This window comes from Canis lupus, chromosome 10, assembly GCF_011100685.1.
Source record: "Canis lupus familiaris isolate Mischka breed German Shepherd chromosome 10, alternate assembly UU_Cfam_GSD_1.0, whole genome shotgun sequence".
In the NCBI taxonomy this organism is placed as follows: domain Eukaryota; kingdom Metazoa; phylum Chordata; class Mammalia; order Carnivora; family Canidae; genus Canis; species Canis lupus.
The window spans coordinates 13,486,093-13,506,294 of record NC_049231.1 but is presented as its reverse complement, the minus strand read 5'-3'; the positions used below and the strand labels follow the sequence as shown (position 1 = coordinate 13,506,294).

The window sequence follows — 20,202 nt, the reverse complement described above, 5'->3', positions numbered from 1 at the left end:
TGTGCGAGAAGCTTCTATGCCAGTGGATTTCACTTGTGCTGGTTTGTGTTGGATCAGTTCCTTAAGATGCACATCGGTTCGGACCACCTGATAAAGCCTCCTGCAAGGAGCCTGCACTCCCTTGAAGACCAACCAACCAACCACCCACCCACCCACCCAAACCCCTCCCAGGTTGCTCGCCGTCTTTCCCAGGTATATCCATCGCCGGCAATGGACTTTTATTCTGAGCTCTGCACCGCAAGGAGGCGACCATGAATGCGACAAAGCAGACCTGGCTCCTACCCCGAGAGCCTCGGTGGCCAGGTACGCATCTAAGCTCATGTTCCTTTCAAAGCACTTGTAGGCAGTTGTACATCAGCAGGAACCACCTGCTGATACATAAAACCTGGCGTCTCTAAGACTGACATGACTGTAGCTCGTATAGCCTTGCATTATCCACTGGGGGGGTGGGGGGGTGGGGCTGGAAGGATCCTTTGTGAGGAAGGGCAAAGGGCGGGGGGGGGGGGCATTAAAAACAGAGTCCTGCGGGCCATGGTCTTTCCTTACTGCCTGTTGAGGACTGTCTTCTGCAAAGAGCTGCAACATCTTCTAAGGGTCTAAGACGTGACTGTAGGTCATGAGGCCTTGCACTATCCACTCGGGGGAGCCCTGGAAGGATCCTTTGTGAGGAAGGGCAAAGGGCGGGGCGGGGGGCGGGCATTAAAAGCAGAGTCCTGCGGTCCCGGCCTTTCCTTCCTGCCCGCTGGGGACCACCTTCCATCTAAGCGTCTTTTCGGGTCTAGGTCTTCTTTGGTGAGCAGGTGGCTCCGCCCCCGGCCCCCAAGTCGTCAGCCGGGCGGGTTGGAACCGTGGAGCGTCTTCCGGGAAGGCTTGGCGGCACCGCCCCGGGGCCCGCACAGCAGCGGCGGCGGCCGCCCGGGGGCCGGGGTGGGGCCTGCGCTGCCCGCGGGGGCGGCTCGTCCCCACCCCCACCCCCACCCTCACCGTCATCCTCCCCGCGGGGGGGGGCGGGGGCGGGGGCCGCGTCAGAGGCACGGCACGAAGGGCACGGAGGGCAGGCGGCAGCCCTGCGGGCCGGGGCGCGGCGGCGGGTCGCGGGCCGCGGCGACCAGGGCCTGCGTGGCGTCGCCGGGGGCCTGCTTGTCGGCGTCGTCGGAGCTCACGGACGCCAGGCTGGGCTCCCTGGGCCTGGGCCGCCGCGGGCCGCCCGCCGGCGCCGGCCTGAAGTGCGGGTGGAAGAGGATGTAGAGCAGCGGGTTGAGGCAGGCGGGCAGCGGCGCCAGCACGAGCAGGACGAACCTGCTGAGCTCGGGGCCCGCGGCCGCCACGCCGAGCAGCGCGCACAGGCGCAGCAGCGCGGGCGGCCAGTACAGCACGCAGTTGGCGAGCAGCAGCAGCGCCGCGTGCCGGGCCGCCGCGTCCCCCGCGGGCGCGCACAGCAGCCGCGCCGCCGCCGCGCCCATCACCGCCGAGCACGCGCCGTTCAGCAGCTGCAGCGCCGCCGCGAAGGCCGCCGGGCCCGCGCCGCCCGGGGGCAGCGCCAGGCACAGCGGGGACGCGCCCCGCGCCGCCGCCCCGAGCAGCGGCCCCGCCGCCACGGCCGCCGCCGGCAGCGCGCACAGCGGCCCCGCCCGCGCGCCCCGCGCCCCCCGCGCCCCCCGCGCGCCCCGCTGCAGCGCCGCCGCCGTGAGCACGAACACGGCCGCCTGCGCCGCGAACAGCGACACGCACGCCAGCAGCCGGCAGCCGCCGCCCTGCTCCCAGCGCGCGCCGTGCCGGGCGAAGCTGCCGAACGTCGCCGCGTCCACCGCCGCCCGCGCCGCGCTCGCCGCCCCGGTCAGCAGGTCGGCGGCCGCCAGCCAGCCCAGCAGCCGCTGCGCCGGCCACGCGCCCGCCGGGGCCCGCAGCGCCGTCCACGCCACCGGCGCGTTGCAGCCGAGCGCCAGCACCGCCACGGTCCACACGCCCACGCGCGTCAGCCAGCTGCCCAGCAGGTCCTCGCACAGCTGGAACGGGCCTGCGGGCGGGCGGGCGGGGGGAGCGGGGGCGTCAGCAGGGCCGGCGGGACCCGGAGGGAGCTCCGCCCCCAGCACCTGCACGCCGCTCCCGGGACACGGCCTCCCCCCCACCTCCACCCCCAGCACCTGGAGGCCGCTCCGGGACACGGCCTCCCCTCCCACCTTCCCCCCCCAGCACCTGGAGGCTGCTCCCCCCACCTCCACCCCCAGCACCTGGAGGCTGCCCCCCCCACCCCGACCTCCACCCCCAGCACCTGGAAGCTGCTCCCTCCACCTCCCCCCCAGCACCTGGAGGCTGCTCCCCCCACCTCCACCCCCAGCACCTGGAGGCTGCTCCCCCCACTTCCACCCCCAGCACCTGGACACCGCTCCCGGGACACGGCCCCCCCCCATCTCCACCCCCAGCACCTGGAGGCCGCTCCCCTACCTCCGGACCTCCGCCCCCAACACCTGGAAGCTGCTCCCCCCACCCGGACCTCCACCCCCCAGCACCTGAACGCCGCTCCCGGGACACGGCCCCCCAGCCCCGGACCTCCACCCCGCCGCCCCCCCACCCCCTCGGCCCCTCCCACGCCCCGGTCCCCCAAGCACCTGCGGTGGCTCCCTCGGACACACGCTCACGCCCCCTCATTCCCCCACCCCGCCCCTCCAGCCCCCCCAAGCACCTGCGGCTGCCCCCCCCCACACACACCCTACCCACCTTAGCCCCGCCCGCCCTTCAAACACCTGTGGCGGCTCCCTCCCCCACAGGCCACCCCCTACCACCACCCCGCCTTCCAGGGACCTCTCGGTTGCTTCCCCGGAAACCCCTCCCCGCCTCTGCCCCTCCAGGCGCCTTGAGGCTGCTCCCCTCCCCCCAAAAAACCCCTCCTCTCCCCCCTCCACTCCCCCGTCCACTCCCCCTCCCCCCTCCCTTCCCCCTCCTCCTGCCAACACAGGCTGCCCGCTGGAGCAGCTACACGCAGAGAACCGCGGGGTGGGGGGGTGGGTGGGATTTAAGTCCCTTGATCCCAGTCCCCCAGGGACGGAGGACTCGGGGCCAGCTGCAGGGCCAGCTCTCCGGGGCTTCCCTCTACATGTTTTTCTAGAATGCCTCAGGAATGTTCTGGAAGCAGAGAAAGAGCATCTCGAGGACGTACCCCACAGGAGTAGAAGAGGCAGGGTGGGTAGTGTAGAGGTGCATTTCAGGAAAACCTGGTCTCAGGTTGATAAGGACATTTGATGTCTGAGAGCAAGAGACAGGCTAGTTGTTGAAACTAAGATCTCAGCCCTTCTCGGCTGTTGTTTTCCTTTCGCCTGGCCCACCCTGTTCCTGGGACTGGGATAGCTCTGTGAGGTCCATATACAGGATTTTGCTGGTCTGTATGGACTGTTATTTGCTTTAATCAAATGGCTATTTAGGGAAGATGACACTTTAAAAAAATAAGTGATAGGGACGCCCGGGTGGCTCAGCGGTGGAGCACCTGCCCTCGGCTCAGGGTGTCATCCCGGAACACAGGGATCGAGTCCCACATAGAGGGCCCCGCGGGGAGCCTGCTTCTCCCTCTGCCTGTGTCGCTGCCTCTCTCTGTGTGTCTCTCGTGAATAAATACAAATTTAAAAAACTGATGACGTGAAGCAAGACAGCTGTATGCCAGCTCAGGCTGGATGGCCAATATCTAGGCAGATGCTCAGGTGAGGCGCCTGGGTGTCTCCGTGGGTTAGGGTCAGACTCTAGGGTCAGGCCCGCGTCGCTGTCCCTGGTGTGGTCCGGGGTCAGCGGGGAGGCGGCTCGAGAGCCTTTGCCTCCCCATCTGTTGCTCAAGGACACCCCCACCCCATGCTCCCTCCCTCCCTCTGCCTCAAATAAGTAGGTAAATAAATAAAATCTTTTAAAAACTGGCATACGCTTTTAACTACCCGACTGACTCCTCCGTTTTCACTGATCTGAGTCAAAGGTCTTCCGCAGAAACCCTATGACCGGACACTGACCCCAGGGCATGGGCGTCTCTATCCTAAAGGTCCCCACGGGAGGGATAGAAGAGCCTCGGAAGCAATTCTGCTGGGACAGGTGGCGGGTATGTCACCCCGACCTCAGGGGCAGGGCGGAGACGCTGCTCGGCTCACCTGGGGCAGGTGAGCACTGCGCCGAGTGGAGGGCTTTCAGGTCTTCCTCAAAGTCCAGCAAGAAATCTTCAAGATCCCGCTCATCTGCAGGAACGAGAAGCCCTGTAATGGGGGTTCTGGGTCTCTTGGCTGGAGACCACATCCCAGGGGAGAGAGGCCTGCATTATCCTCAAGACACGAGATGGCGCCAAGGGAACTGAAGGCCAAGGGTCCCGCGTTCCCCCCGGGGCTCTGGCTTTCTTGCAATCTATTCTGGGGATGTTCTCCTCGAGCTACTGGATGACACAGGATTCCGGGGAAACGGGGGTGAGGGAGGGAGCCCCAGGCCCCCCCCACCCACCGCCGTAGCGCCTCAGCTCTCATTCTGTTCCCTGCAGCTCACGAGGGCCCCGAACCGCACTGACCTCACACTGGGTGCCAGCCCCCCCAACACCGGGGGAGCCTCGTGGGCGAATGTTCTGGGCTGTGCTCTCGGGGCCCAAGAAGGAGAACCAGGTGCAGTGAGTTCAGCCTTTCCGGGAGATTGTGCTTAACAGAGGACCAAGCAGGACACTAGTGGTGCTCGGTTTAGCGCCTAGTTCTGCAATGGGAGCTTTCTGATCCAACACACGGCATCACTGCCCTTAAAAATAAACTCCTTGAAGAACATTGACTCTCTTGTTATCGTGTATCCTGGCACACGTGAGGCATGCTTACCTTTTTTTTTTTCCCCCTGAGTGACTATAGTAAAAATTAGCATGGATGAGGCAGGGAGCAAAAACTCAGGGAAAAACCCGAGCGAGATGCCTCCTGTGGCCTCAAACAAAAAAGCCATGGGCTACAATATCAGCTCCTTAAACTGATGCGTGTACATGAAGAAATGGTGGGGTGCCTGGGTGGCTCGGTCGGATGAGCGTCTGCTTTCGACTCCGTTCATGATCCCAGGGTCCTGGGATTGAGCCCCGCATCGGGCTCCCCCCTCAGTGGGGAGCCTGCTTCTCCCCCTCCCTCTGCCTGCCGCTCCCCTGCCTGTGCTCTCTGTCTCTCTCTCTGTGTGTCAAATAAATAAATAAAATCTTTAAAAGAAAAATAAATGAAGTAACATGCAGACAGACACAATCACACTTGCTTGGGAATCAACAGATCATTAGGGCCCAATGGAGGAGAAGCCCGTCTGTGCAACTCTGTGCAAACTTGCAAGGCTGGCAGGGAGAGGCGAGTGGGAGCCGCGTGGCGTCTCCCCATTCCCACACGTGTGGTTTCAGGGGCATTGCTGTCTGTTTAAGTAAGCTCTTACTTCAAGGGGAGCCAAGTGCCTTACAGACATTATCTCATTTCACCTTCGTGACAGATACCTCTGCGGGGGGTAGGAGGGGAGAATGTTTCAGAATTAGTTGGATAAGAAGTGGGGTGCTTAGGCCCTTCTGCTCCCATGCGGAGGCGTCTAAGTGCCTGTACGGTCCGCTTCTCTCATGCCGTAAGAATAAAAATGGATTTTATCTTCTGGAGAAGGACGCTCAGAAACACGGCTAAAAAAATAAAGCCAATGAGGAGGAGGCCCTTTTAAAGGTTTGTGAAAAAAATAAATTAAAAGTTTGTGAAAATACTGGTGATGATTAAGAATTATCCCCGAGGATAGTACATGCTAAGGGGGATTGAATTATTAATAAAAGTATGAAGGAGTCACCTACAGAAAAGATGAACTTTTAGAGTGAATCTTAAGGGGTATTTCTCTTTCTCTGGGCGTCTCTAAATACTGGGATTGTGTACCGTCTTGCTGGGGCTGCTTACATAGGGACTTGTCCCAAGTTCAGATGACCCGTTTGATGATTTTTCAAGACCCTTCTGGATAGGATTTCATCACTGTGACGTAGCAGGTCTTACCTTGAACTTGAAACATCCCGGCATCCTTCTTATGAAGGTCATCCGTACTGCTGTTGTCATCCTTAGTCCACTGATTGGAGATTTTATAGACATTCTCACACACCCCAAATACACAACACTGGTAAGCATAAGGCATTTCTATGACCCTTCAAATGAACGAAACCAAGCAAAAAACACAGGCTTAAAGACACAGGTTGTCAAATACCGTCTTCATCTTCTTTCACTCATTAATTCTGCCTTTGGGTCTTAGCCTTAATTAATAATCTAAAATAATGACTGTGTACAAAGATGTTCATTACTGCGCTATTTATAATAACAACGGAGTCATTAAAAGTTATTGCCATGAAATGTTGATAGTTGCTGAGCTTGGGCGATGCACAGATTCTATTATTGTCTCTACTTCGGTGCTTGGGAATTTCCATAATAAGGAAGTCGAAAAAGAACTGCTAGGAAAATTGTAGCACCATTAAAAAGTGCTTATAGTGTGACATAAGGTAAAGCAGTGAGAACATGATGTAAGTCCGTATACGTACTGCGGTTCTAACTGTTAAAAATATATCGCAAACAACGAAGGAAATACAATAAAAAGTTGTTTGGGGGGCATTTTTAGATTTTTTTACTCTCTTCTCCCTTCCTAAATCTCTTTTGGGGTTATGGTTCTAAAAGTATGTAAACTGTAGTGTGTCTTAAAAAAATATGCATGTATATGTACCCCCCCCACATACCTACTACATACATATATGTATATATATGGTCTTTCAAGGGATTTTTTTTAAACAGAAATATGCATAACAGGTTTTAAAGAGCATTACTTCCTCAAAGAAATAGCCATTTCGGACATTTTATTAGAATGTATAACAAGCTAGGTAAATCTTAAAAAGTAAGCAGGACTGCGATCATGTTATAATGTTATTTAATTACGTGTCCTAGTTTCTACCCCATGGATCGGTGGTTTTCCAACTCTTCCGGTGAAGGCTAGGATGCGGGGGTTTGGGGGGCATCTTCGAGGAAGAAAGGAACTGCGGTCAGGATGACGCTCTCCCCCTGCAGGGGTCGTCCTAACCGTGCCGCAGGGGTGGGGGACTTGAGGGCATGAAATGCAATTCAAAGGAGTCCCATGACCTCATAAATTTCGAAAACCACTCTAACACGTCTATTATTTCGCATGACCACAAATGTATCTTATTAGTTTTAATGACAAACTCACTTGAGTTCTGGAAAGTTTTCAGATGATATCAAGCTCTGTAAGGCATGATTTCCTGTTAATTTTAAGTGAGTTAAACCATGTAACCCCGTTACAGGAAAGGACGACAGGCGGTTGGACGACAGGTCCCTGCAAAACATCAACAATTGGCTTTTGGTCTGTGTTAGCAGAAAGTGTCGATGTTAAAAAAAAAAAAAAGAAAGAAAAAAAAAAAGAAAAAAGCAACCTAAAGATTATTAAACTGCTCCATAAGGACACCTAAGCAGGGTCCATACCCTGGCAGTAGAAATAACCATTTTGGGCTTAGCTCCTGATAACTTTTAGGTTTACGATCAGAGTTGCAGGGCCGGGGGGATGTCTCGGGGGCACCTGCACTGTCACTTCTGCGTTCAGCTGCATTTTGCCTGGTGGGGACATCAGACATCAGAAGGAGCTACAGGTCATCCGAGAAGTGCGGTGGAGCGGATTCAGCTTGGGGTGGGGGAGGCGCTGTGGGTTTAGTCCCTTGGGTCCCCGCGCCCCCGGCTGACCAGCTCCTTCCCTCTCGGTCCAGTCGACAAGGGACAGGCTGGAGGGAGTCCCGCGCAGAGGAGAATCGGGACAGGAAACCTCTTCGTCGGGATGGCAAATAGGAAATGAAATCCCTTTAGGGGGCACCCGGGGGCTCAGTGGTTGAGCAGCTGCCTTGGGCCCAGGATGTGACCCTGGGGTCCTGGGATCGAGTCCTGCATCGGGCTCCCAACGGGGACCCTGCTTCTCCCTCTGCCTGTGTCTCTGCCTCTCTCTCTCTGTCTCATGAATAAATAAATAAAATATAAAAAGAAAAGAAAAGAAAACCCTTTGGAACTGAAATGACATCTATTTTGCCCCACCTGACTGCTCAGAGAAAATGGAAAATTTCACCTCAATAACCAGAACCAGCTGCCACGCAGATCGTCAATTAGGTGGGTCAGGGCCCATGTGGTCTTGGTGGGGGGGGCCTTGGAGGAGGGAGGGCCTCCTAGGGGGAGGGTCAGCAGGGGCGTGGGCTCCCCCCCCTCTGGTCCCATCCAGCTCCAGGGTGCAGAGCACTAAGGGCCAGGCAGTGTGTGCATCGTGGCCTCTTCAGCAAAACCAATGTTTCCGATGAATTTAGGTGGCCCCCAATTACATAAAATATGCCACCAACGAGCCATGAAACACTCACAGCTTTCTTAGAGATGGCAACGTGGAAAATGCATTGGGATGAATGATGGCAATTTTGTTCCAGGCTAAATTCCTATTAAAAAAAAAAAAAAAAGAAAGGCAAGTGAGAGGATTTTACATATATATAAGATTGTGTGAAGTTTTACCACATATATTCATTCTTCTGCCAAAACTTAGCTTCCATTCAGGACAAAACACTTAGGCCATCACATCAGCCTCGAGATACAGATGTCTATAGTACAAAGTGACTAAGGCTGGAGCTTTACATCAATCTTGTTTTAAATTAATCAAGGGAATATTATTCAAGAGGATATTTTAGATTTTACTCTGCTAAAAAGTTGACTTAAACATGCTCGTTAGATTTTATGAGGGCAATTCTGAGATGAGTGGGGGCAGAGGAGGAGTTAGGGACCTCAGCTTCGGAGGGTCTTCCTCTGACTACCAAGTAAACTTGGAGAACATCCTGGAAACGTAATGAAACTCAGCCACACGCTGTGGCTGAGTTTGTCAGGTACGTCGGGGCCGCAGGAGAAACACTGAGAAGTATTTTTTTTTTTTTTTTTTTTTTTTTAACACTGAGAAGTATTAAAAAAAAAAAATCCCAGTAACAGAGATGCACATTTAAATTCTTAACTGCAAAATAAATCAAAAAGGGGCTAATACGTTGGGAAGTCAAATTCTTTGATTACCAGGAAAAACCTACAATTCACACTCACACACACACACACACACACGCACTGAAATGGAGATGATTCAGCAGGAATAAGAACTTACACATTTCAAAGAAAGGAAAAATGAACTTAAATTTTGTATTTTTAAAATGCCGAACTGGGGATGCCCGGGGGGCTCAGTGGTGGAGCATCTGCCTTGGGCCCAGGGCGTGACCCCGGGGTCCTGGGATCAAGTCCTGCGTTGGACTCCTCCCAGGGAGCCTGCTTCTCCCTCTGCCTGAGTCTCTGACTCTCTGTCTCTGTGTCTCTCATGAATAAATAAGTAAAATCTTTAAAAAATAAAGTGAAATGCCTAACTAATGGGGATAACCAAGGTGTAGGCCTGTGAGGAACCTGAAAGCGGCCACCATCCACTTCCCGGTGGCTCGTATGAGGCCGGCCCTCCTGCGTTTCCCTAGGGAGATGCTCTTCGCAGAACATTCATAGTCGAATGTGAAAGGCTCCCTAACCTGGATGAAACTTTTTATTTTGGTCCATCATGGGTCTGGGAACCGAAAATGATTTTGGCCACGAAGGGGGGGTGGAGGCAGTGGGAAGCTCCAGTGGAGGCTGGGCAGTGGGAGGAGGAGAGCGCCCTCCAGCAGCTCACAAAAGCTCGAGGGCCAGGGGAGCAAGTCATCCCCGCCCCGCTCTCCAGCGTGGCCCCCTCCTCGGCCCTGGCTGTGACCTTGACCCTGGCCGCGACCTTGACCCCTGCCCCCCCGCCCCCCCGCCCCCCCCCCCCTCCCCGGCTGCCGGGTGGAAGCTGGCCCCGCCAGGCCCCTCACCGACACACCCTGGGCGGCCAGGTGCGCATTCTGGCCGCAGGTACCGAGGTCATGACTGCACACTGACCGCTGGGAGGTTAGGAGCCCAGGGTGTTGTTTCTGCGTGGCTCTAACCCTCAGCTCGGGGCTGAGGCCCAGGCAGTTAGTGCCTCTTTCAAAGCTGCAGAATGAGGTCAGGGGCTGGCCTCTAAGCCCAGCTGACACAGGGTCTTGGCTGTGGCTCAGAACCTGCTGGAAGCTCTTCAGTAGACGGTGCGCTCGGGGTTTGGGTGCCAGATACCCAGGGCTGCGCTGTGCGGGCCACACAGGACAGGCCTCAGGGCCGGGGACCCTGTGCTTCTGGCCCGGGGACGGCCACCATGGGGCAGAGGCCTGGCGATGCCTGGGTGCATCGGGGGCTGCAGGACCAGGCTGCGGTCGCAGTTTGAAGGCGGGGCGGGAAGGGTCGCCTGCACCTGGAAGGAGACCCTGAGGCTGGGGGCGCGGTGACCACGCTGGTGCCCGAGCCACAGTGCGTGCGGAGGATGGGATGAAGAGCGGGGCGGCGTGGGGCACAGGCCGCTCAGGAGGGCGGGGACCCGGGGCAGAAGCCTGGCCCACCTGGGGACAGGTGGGTGACCCGTAAACTCTAAGGAGCCGCGGGAATTCAGGGGGACTCAGACTCTGGCCTTCAGGGCCTTCTGCTGTCGGTAGGGGGCCGCCTTTCATTTCATGTGACTGTGAGAAAATCTACGTATGCATTTCCTGTGGGGACACTGGAGTTCTGCGACAGCAGCGACTTGCCGGGCTGCAGGGACCGTTACCAACTCTATCCGCCATTTAAAATGGGACCGACTTTGGGAAGCAGCCAAAACTCCAACTGGGTGACCACGGCAGGTAATGGAAATAGGTTAGGGATTTTTGTTTTATGTCTGTTAAAAAAAAGTGCAAGCACTTCACAAGCTCACACTCGTGACAAATAGGGAAAGGGCAACACGTTTAAATTCAGAACAAGATAGTTTTCATGGTAAATTTTTAGGAGAAGATAATTAAGGATAAATTTAAAATGTTTGGAGGACGAGTATTATTTTACAAAGGTGTAGGGACGCCTGGGGGGCTCAGTGGTGGAGTGTCTGCCTCCAGACCAGGGAGTGACCCTGGGGAACCGAGATCGAGTCCCACGTTGGGCTCCCTGCATGGAGCCTGCTTCTCCCTCTGCCTGTATCTCATGCCTCTCTCTCTCTATTCTCTCATGAATAAATAAATAAAATCTAAAAAAAAAAGACTATTTTTCAAGGGTATAGTCTCTTAAGTATTAAGAAGAACTTCGGGGTGGGGGGCGCCTGGGCGGCTCAGTGTGTTGAGCATCGGACTCTTGATTTCAGCTCAGGTCATGATCTAAGGGTGGTGAGATGGAGCCCTGCCAGGGGCTCTGTTCCTGGGGGGAGTCTGCTTGAGATCCTCTCCCCTCTCTCTATGCCACCCCTCCCCCTGACTCTCCCTCACTCTCTAAAATAAATAAATAAATCCTTTTTTTTTTTTAAATTTCATTACTTGAGAGAGAGAGAGAGAGAGAGCACGAGCGGGGGTGGGGGCAGAGGGAGAAGCAGATGCCCCGCTGAGCAGGGAGCCCAACGTGGGGCTCACCCCAGGACCCCGGGATCATGACCTGAGCTGAGGGCAGATGCTTCAAGGACTGAGGGACCCAGGTGCCCCAATAAGTAATCCTTAAAAAACACAAAGAAATACTTTAGAGAAAAAAGCGTTTTTAAGAAAATATACCAGAATTTAAAGATTAGATATTGTCATTATCCATCAGAATCACATTGAAATTCAGTTTTGAGATGAAAAAGATTTAACTGCCCCAGAAAACAATCTGTTACCAAGGTGTTTTTTGTTTTTGTTTTTGTTTTTGTTTTTTTGTTTTTTTAGATGTATGATTAATAGATGGTGTTTTCCCTCATGGAGTGGAATTAGATACTCTATTTACAATTCTTAATCATCTGGTCAACAGGAGCGTTTGCCACGGCAGTGGTACTCAACCCTTGGGGTACTTGCTCAAAGTAGAGTATTTTGAGCAAGTACCCCACTTGCAGATGGTTAGGAACCACCTGAGATTCTGACTGAGGAGGTGGGTGGGGACGCCTTCCTTCCCGCAGCCCCCCGATGATTCGTAAGCCCTTTGCAACACCTACTGGGAACCGTTCACCCAGGAGACACGAGCAGGTGGGAAGAACTGGGTGGTCATCCCATCCCTGTGTGGGAAACAACCCCTAGCAATTCCGGGCTGCTGGCAGACACATGTTTCGTAGGCAATTCAACGACTTGGCCTCCTTCTTCTTTAGCCAAATTCCAAGCCTGCAAATTTACTGCTTTTGCATATATTCCTGGACATGATCACGAGCAAGATATTTGCCTTTATGTAGCATAACTCGGCACAAAGGCCCAAGGATGCCAGCGTAGGGGGAGGATGCTGGGGAAGGGGCTGGGGAAGGTGCCGGGAGGCGGTACTCACAGCGCCCGGAGGCTAAGCAACTGCTGGAAAGTGTCAGCTTTAATTTCATAGATTTCATTATGTCGCAGGTCTCTGAAATGACAGAGGTCCAAGATTGATCCAGAGTCAGTGGCTTCAAAGATTAGTCCTCGGAGAAGGGCTACAGAGGGATTAGCTGCCCTCACCCAAAGGAGCAGGTGACTGTCAAGCAACCAATTTAACAATCTTGCTTAGCCTAAAGAACGGCATCGGCATCCCAACCTTTACATGTAAGCGCTGCCTCTTTCGAGGCAGGAGTTCCTCGGGTGGACGTGGGCCTCCGCCCCAAACGCGGGCATCGCTCAGCCACGTGGTGCCTGGCTCTGCCTCTGGGCCTCAAGAGCACCCAACCCTCACCTTTCAGGGACAGTTCTGCTCTTCTTTCTCTCTCTTAGGTGCCCGAAGGCATTCAGAGAAAAATGAAATGGGAAAAGATAGATGGTTAATAGTGTTCTGATCAAAACTGAAGTATGCCTTGAAAGCAGCAGAGCCGACGTTTTACGAAGGCAATTTTAAGGAAGGAGTTTCAAAATGTTTCATGTGGAAGTGGCACCTCCTCTAGAGGTGGCTGCTGTGAAACGAACACCCCAACAGACCCCAATCCCTCCCATTTTTACAAATAATACTGCTCATTGGATATGTAAGCTTAAAAAAATTCAAGGCTCGGGCAGCCTGGGTGGCTCAGCGGTTTAGCGCCGCCTTCGGCCCAGGGCGTGATCCTGGGGACCCGGGATCGAGTCCTGCGTCGGGCTCCCTGCATGGAGCCTGCTTCTCTCTCCACCTGTGTCTCTGCCTCTCTCTCTCTCATGAATAAATAAATAGCATCTTAAAAAAAATTCAAGGCTCGAATGACACCAAAGTTCCATCATAAGCCAAGTTTGGGGAAGGGGGAGGGCGGAAGCATAATAAATGCTTTACTTACAGTAAAATGCCTGGTAAAATAATATTATCTATGTTTCCCGAACTTAATAGACATCCTACCCAGTCACACCTTGTGCGCGTGAGAAGGGAAAGCGCCAAATGTCTCCCCGGGGACTCGCGGGGCAAGCAAACCAGTGACCCCTGGAAATGTGAGTCTTGGCTCTCGTTTTTGGTCAGGTGACTTAGAGACTCATATAGACGTACATTTTCTGAAGTTTCCGGCAGACTGAAAAACTGGGTAAATCTTCCAGCAGGTTGTAAGACAGATCTCTGGAAAACAGAAGGTACGAAAGGGGAAGTCTGTTACATATTAATCCTGAGGAAACATGCTCTGCTCTCCTTTCCCATCTACAGGGACGCATCTCCCAAAGGCCAGCCCGACCGTCTCCCCGGCCCTGACGTGGAGCCGGTAGGCCCGGGCATTATTGGATTAAGCGTAGAGCCAAACATTTACTGAAATGTAGCTGTTGTGCTTCTTTAATTGATTTAAATAAGTTGCTTAAAGGATTTATTTATATTTTGTTAGTGATGATCTACAATGTTCTAGCTATTATCTTACCGAAATGACTACAAATTAAATTAAATGATTTGTGCCTCCCTGAGCGCTGCTATAGCTCTACAGCTAAGAGAATCACTGTTGGTTCTTTTCTAATCAACTTAAAAAAAAAAAAAGCCAAAAACCAAAAAACAAACACACAAAAAAACAACCCAACAACAATTCGAAACGTAGCACTAACTTTGAAATCAATCACCGCAAGGGGGAAAACAACCTAAGAAAGTCTTCAGCCAAAACTCAACAAATTATAGAATAACAAAAACATATGGACGTATTTAGGGTATAATATAACTAATCTAAAACAAGCCGTGGTAATTTGCAGAAAGCTTAAAAAAAAGAAAGCTGGTAGATAAAGTAACATAGATACTTTAAAAAAAAAAATCCTGTCTCATGTTTAAAAAGTTATCAGCTAATCAACTAACACACTTTCATGCCTGATTCTAATTCTTAAAACCAGATCAGCACTACGCAACTGAAAAATCCACACTGTGCTCGAGGAGGGTTTTTCATGATCTTGTTCTCCTAGTCGATCACTCTCTTCTACAGTTACTGCATGAATGGAATTCACACAGAAATACAGTTCACCTACTACACATAAAAATGCAGATGAAGCTGTTTGCAAACACAAATTCATAGTTTATCCAAGAGGCTCGAGACCAAACTAAACCAAACCAAACAAAAAATAGGAAAAAAAACAAACAAACCCCAAAACCAGGCCCCACGCCTATGCACAGATGCACCTGGTCAACAAAATGCTGTATATTTTTAAAAAAGCAGTGGTTGTGAGAAAATGCACGTATGTCTCATGAAAGCCGCTCATGATTTGGTTCACTCATCTGCAGGTGGCCCGGGGGTCGTAAACCCGCCCGCGCGGCTCTTCCTCCACGATGCACAAAACCTTCTTCTACATAGACACCGTGTCCCCTTCTACCACCTTCCACCTAATGATTTTCCCGGCTAACACCGACTGAGCACTTGTCATCTATAGACACCATGTTCACGGTGTCACCTAAGTCATTTCTTTCTTTCATTTTTTTTTTAAGATTTTATTTATTTATCATGAGAGACAGAGAGAGGCAGAGACACAGGCCGAGGGAGAAGCAGGTACATGTGGGGAGCTGGATGTGGGACTTCATCCCAGGACTCCAGGATCAGGCCTTGGGCTGAAGGCTGTGCTAAACTACTGAGCCACCTGGGCCGCCCCCTAAGTTATTTCATTTGCTCCCTGTGGTCCCCTCATGAGGGAGACGCCGATCACCACTGCGCAATGTCCAATAATTTGCTAAGGTCACCAGCTGCTTAGTGGGGAGAGCCGGGCCCAGCCCAGGCCCTCCCATGGGGGCAAAGAGGCCTGGGGGTGAGGGTAACAGGTGCTCAGCGAGGACCGCAGCCCGAGGTGGGGGGCTCACACACTGATGCTTCCAGAACATCAAGTGGAGTGTAGTGGAGGCTGTGACCCTGGCTTGTACTTTCGGCCTCCCCTGGTTCTTCATCTGGGCCAGTGCAGGTGGCCACACAGTAGGGCCCCTTCAGTTCTCCCCTTGGAGGAGAAGCCTGCTCCACCCGCCCTGAACAAGTCCCAGTGACAGGCCCAAGCACATTGGGAACGACAAGCTCCTGCGGGTGATGGGTTTGCTCTCTCAGGCCTTTCAGCTGGAGGAGGGGGGCTGGGGAAGGACCAGGGGCCTGGGACCCCGGGGGGCCTCGGTGGTGGAGCACCTGCCTCTGCCCAGGGCGTGACCCTGGGGTCCTGGGTTCCAGTCCTGCATCGGGCTCCCTGCAGGGACCCTGCTCCTCCCTCTGCCTGGGTCTCTGCCTGTCTCTCTGTGTGTCATAAATTAATAAATAAAATCTTTATATAAAAAAGAAAAAAAAAAGGGAAAGAAAGAAAAGAAAGAAAGAAAAAAAGAATGAAAGAAAGAAAGAAAGAAAGAAAAAGAAAGAAAGAAAGAAAAAGAAAGAAAGGAGGGAAGAAAGAAAAAGGAAGGAGGAAGAACGGCCTAAGGGAAGGGAGAGGGGTCGGAGGAGCTGGGGCCGCCTGAGCTCGTGCTCTGGGTGTGAGCCCTGGTGGGTGTAGCCCGCTGGACCCTCATGCCCTGCCCGGGCGGGTGTCACCCCCTCGACCCTCATGCCTTGCCCCGAGGGAAGGGGCGCGTCTCCGCCGCACAGGTGGGGAAACGGAGCCCCGCGGGGACGAGTAACCGGCCCACGACACCCCGCGGGTACCTGCGGAGCTGGACTGCGGCCCCAGCCTCCCGCCCGCCCGCCTCCCCTCTCGCGGGGCCTGCCCCGGCCGCAGCGGAGACACCTGCGGTGTAGACCGGCTCCTTGGGCCCCGCGGCGAGCTCGGACCCTGCTGCCCTCCTGCAGCCCCGAATTCCCGGTCTCCTCGTCGGTATCACACCTCCCGGGCGGCGCGGGATGAAGACGGCGCTTGCCCCATCCCCCACCCCCATCCCCCCATCCTCACCCCCCCCCCGCCGAGGCTGTGGCGGGGGCGAGACCACGGGGGGCGGGTGGCGGAGGGCGGGGGGCCCGTGGCCGAAGGTCCGCCCTCCCACCCCACGTTGAGCGGCCCGTAGCTGCGCCACTAGGGGCCTGCGCTGGAACCACAGGCTGCGAGTGCCCGGGTGCCCGGGGAGAAAGAGCTCACGAGGCTCGGGGGCCGCCACAGGAGGCTCAGGGTCCTCGCGCGGTAACGGGGGGGGGGGGGTGACCCTGGAAGGTCAGGACAAGGCCCTTCAAATCCCCAGGGCCTTCTGTTCAGAGAGGGGAGGGTGGGGGGCTCCGCGTGCCCGGAAGGCCCCTGGGAGCCGTTTCTACCCGGGGGCGTCAGGCCGAGGCACCGCACCCGCACCTGCACCCGCACCCATCCTGCCCCCGCACCTGCCCTGCCCCTGCCCCGCCCCGCACCGCCGCGCACCCACACCTGCACCGCACCTGCCCAGCACCCGCACTCCCCCTGCAGCCGCCCCACACCTTCACCTGCACCCGCACCGCCCCGCACCCATCCTGCACCCGCACCCGCAGCCGCACCTGCCCTGCCCCCGCACCTGCACCCACACCTGCCCCGCCCCGCCCCCGCCCCGCAGCGGAGGAGCGCTGCTCGCCGCCAGCACTGCCCGCGGGCCTGCCCTGCCGACCGGTGTTCTGCGTGGGCGCCACGGGCTCCGGCCCTTCTGGCTCCCGGTGCCCCGACAGCCCCGCGGGGGAGCGACGCCGTCTAGGCTGGTTCAGGCGCGTTTGCTGGTAGGGGCCGGGGCCAGGGGAAACCCGCGGGGGACGGGTGGGCCTCGGGAACGAGGGGTCCCCGCGACCCCCCGCGACCCCCCCCCCCCCGCAGGGAGAGCACTTTGTCCTACGCACAGCACTCGCAGGGCGGGCAGCTGGTCCCAGGCCGCTCCAGGGAGGGACGAGATCTGGGCGCCGGTTAACGTCCTGTGGAGACACAAGCAGGCGTCGCTCGTTCACCGAGGCCTCACACGCCCGGGTCCTTCCGCCTGGGTCCTCCCATCCCACATCCTCCCGCCCAAGTCCTCCCACCCAAGTCCTCCCACCCGGGTCCTCCCACCCAGATCCTCCCACCTGGGCCCTTCCACTCAGGTCCTCTCACCCAGGTCCTCCCACCCAAGTCCTCCCACTCTGGTCCTCCCATCCCATGTCCTCCCACCCGGGTCTTCCCACCCAGATCCTCCCACGCAGGTCCTCCCATCCAACGTCCTCCTTCCCTGGGTCCTCCCGCCCAGATCCTCCCACCCAGATCCTCCCACCCAGATCCTCCTATCCTGCTCCTCCCATCCCATGTCCTCCCACCCGGGTCCTCCCACTTGGGTCCTCCTGCCCGAGTCCTCCCACCCTGGTCCTCCCACCCAGGTCTTCCCACCCCCACCTAGGTCCCCCCCCCCCCCCGGGGGTCCTCCAGCCCGAATCCTCCCACCTTGGTCCTCCCACCCAGATCCTCCCACCCAGGTCTTCCCACCTCCACCTGGGTCCTCCCACCCAGGTCCTCCCGCCCGGGGTCCTCCAGCCCATGTCCTCCCACCTGGGTCCTCCCGCCCAGGCCCTCCCACCCTGGTCCTCCCACCCTGGCCCTCCCACTCTGATCCTCCCACCCCCACCTGGGTCCTCCCGCCCAGGTCCTCCCACCGAAGTCCTCCCACCCAGGTCCTCCCACCCTGGCCCTCCCACTCTGGTCTTCCCACCCTCACCTGGGTCCTCTGGCCCAGGTCCTCCCACCCAGGTCCTCCCACCCTGGCCCTCCCACCCTGGTCCTCCCACTCCCACCTGGGTCCTCTGGCCCAGGTCCTCCCACCCTGATCCTCCCATCCCCCACCTGGGTCCTCCCACCCAGGTCCTCCCACCCTGATCCTCCCACTCCCCACCTGGGTCCTCCCACCCAGGTCCTCCCACCTGGGTCCTCCCACCCAGATCCTCCCACCCGGGTCCTTCCACCCGGGTCCTCCCACCCAGGTCCTCCCACCCCCACCTGGGTCCTCCCACTTGGATCCTCCTACCTGGGTCCTCCCACCCAGGCCCTCCCACCCAGGTCCCCCACCCTCACCCAGGTCCTCCCACCCGGGCCCTCCCAGCCAGATCCTTCCACCCGGGTCCTCCCACCCAGATCCTCCCACCCCCACCTGGGTCCTCCCACTTGGATCCTCCTACCTGGGTCCTCCCACCTTGGCCCTCCCACCCTGGTCCTCCCACCCCCACCTGGGTCCTCCGGCCCAGGTCCTCCCACGCAGGTCCTCCCACCCCCACCTGGGTCCTCCCACCCAGGTCCTCCCATCCGGGCCCTCCCAGCCAGATCCTCCCACCCAGGCCCTCCCACTCAGGCCCCTTGGGTTTCTGGGGAGCCGCCTGCACAGAGCCCAGAGCCGGGCCAGGTACCTACAGGCTCTCCAGGCTCGCCGTTCCCGTCAGGTCTGGAAACTCGGTTATTTGCGAGGCACCGTTCAGAGTCCTAGGAGGAGGGGGACAGGAGCACCATCAGAAGGAGGGTCCAGGAAGGGGCAACTTTAGTGCCATCTGCAAAGCGCTTTCACCAAGTGAGACGGTCACTCGGTGTGTACACCCGCCCCCCCTGCCCCGGGGCAAGTGGCCTGTAAGAGAAGCACTTACAGAGTTCTTAGCTCTGGTAAATGTTGAAAAGCGGACCTTCCGACAAGCTGGATGGGGTTGTCATAGAAATGTCTGGAAAAACGCAAACACCGAAGCCTTAGTACAAAAGTTGAATGACAAATGGAAACCTGCTCAAAATTCCAACAAACACAGGGATCCGTGTGCCCTTGCCGATGCCGCTCACGTGGCATTCCCGATTCCTCGGTACCAGCAAAGCTCGAGGGCGTTCTAACTCTGAGGACACTTTGGGTGAGAAATGTGTAAGAATGAGAATTTCTGACAGCAGGGCAGAGAGAAGGGACAGGTGGCGGCTGGGGGTGTCCCCGAACCCTTCTCTGCCTCCAGTGTCTGTGGAAGAGCCACCAGGAGGCCGGAAGGTGACTCAAGGTGCTGGCAATTGCATCGTTACAGAAAGAAAGTTGAAGTTCTCTTTCCACGTGAAGGTTAGACCCTTGGGCCGAATCTTCCCCTAACAGACGTGAAGGACTCCTCGGATGATCTGAGAGGAAATCGGATATTCTGCTTTTTTGGGGGGTAATATTAGGTTTTTAAAAGATCACCTACTGCTTTAAAAGGTGAGGCATTCTTAGAACTTAAATATTTTGAGTTACAGTAGTCTGCAGTGTAGAGGTATCTGGACCGTCTGGTCGGTGAAGCCCTGCAGATAGTTCGTAGCGGAGACGTCCCAGCTCAGGGACGTTCAACACACATCGCTCGGCGTCAGCTGTGCTGGGTGTGAGGCGGGACTGTGCGAGTCTACAGGTGGAGTCATGAAGGGGGCGGGCGCCAAGTGCCTACCGCGTGCCTGACATTATCCCAGGTTCTGGGAGCTCAAAGAGGATGGATAAAGTGTCGCTGCCCCAAGGAAGCTCGGAATCCGTGGGAATGGAACACAGCGTGACACGTCCCGGTTGATAAAGCACTTCCACATGCAAAGCTCAATCGACCAACTCAACGACTTTATGGGATCCATAGCACAGACACTTAAATACTATTTATCTCATTTCTGGAGGGGGAAACTGAGGCTCAGATACTTTGGCAAGGTCAGCGTCTCCCAGAACTTCACTTTTCTAATTTGTTAAATGGGATAATAAATCTGAGTTGCAGGGTTTGTGCACAAATTGCTCTACACATTAGTTTGCTAATGCTCCTGTAACATCCGGCATAGTCCCTGGGTTGGAGTTGTCACCCAACAAACCTAAGTCCCCTTCTGTGCCC

The 20,202-nt window shown here is 56.1% G+C and overlaps 1 protein-coding gene across 1 annotated transcript in view; it reads right to left on the bottom strand.

Annotated features, from left to right (window-relative positions):
- Nucleotides 1–1,025: 1,025 nt before the first annotated feature.
- The window catches only part of LGR5 (leucine rich repeat containing G protein-coupled receptor 5), a 127,141-nt gene continuing 107,964 nt past the window's right edge, over nt 1,026–20,202 (bottom strand). The window contains exons 9-19 of the mRNA XM_038549570.1: nt 18,985–19,056; nt 18,758–18,826; nt 17,230–17,301; nt 13,512–13,577; nt 12,369–12,440; nt 8,378–8,449; nt 7,195–7,320; nt 5,988–6,133; nt 4,125–4,208; nt 1,656–2,017; nt 1,026–1,490 (exon numbers count right to left, since the gene is read on the bottom strand). Coding sequence (XP_038405498.1) covers nt 1,026–1,490; nt 1,656–2,017; nt 4,125–4,208; nt 5,988–6,133; nt 7,195–7,320; nt 8,378–8,449; nt 12,369–12,440; nt 13,512–13,577; nt 17,230–17,301; nt 18,758–18,826; nt 18,985–19,056 — 1,606 coding nt within the window. The remainder of the gene's footprint in view (nt 1,491–1,655; nt 2,018–4,124; nt 4,209–5,987; nt 6,134–7,194; nt 7,321–8,377; nt 8,450–12,368; nt 12,441–13,511; nt 13,578–17,229; nt 17,302–18,757; nt 18,827–18,984; nt 19,057–20,202) is intronic.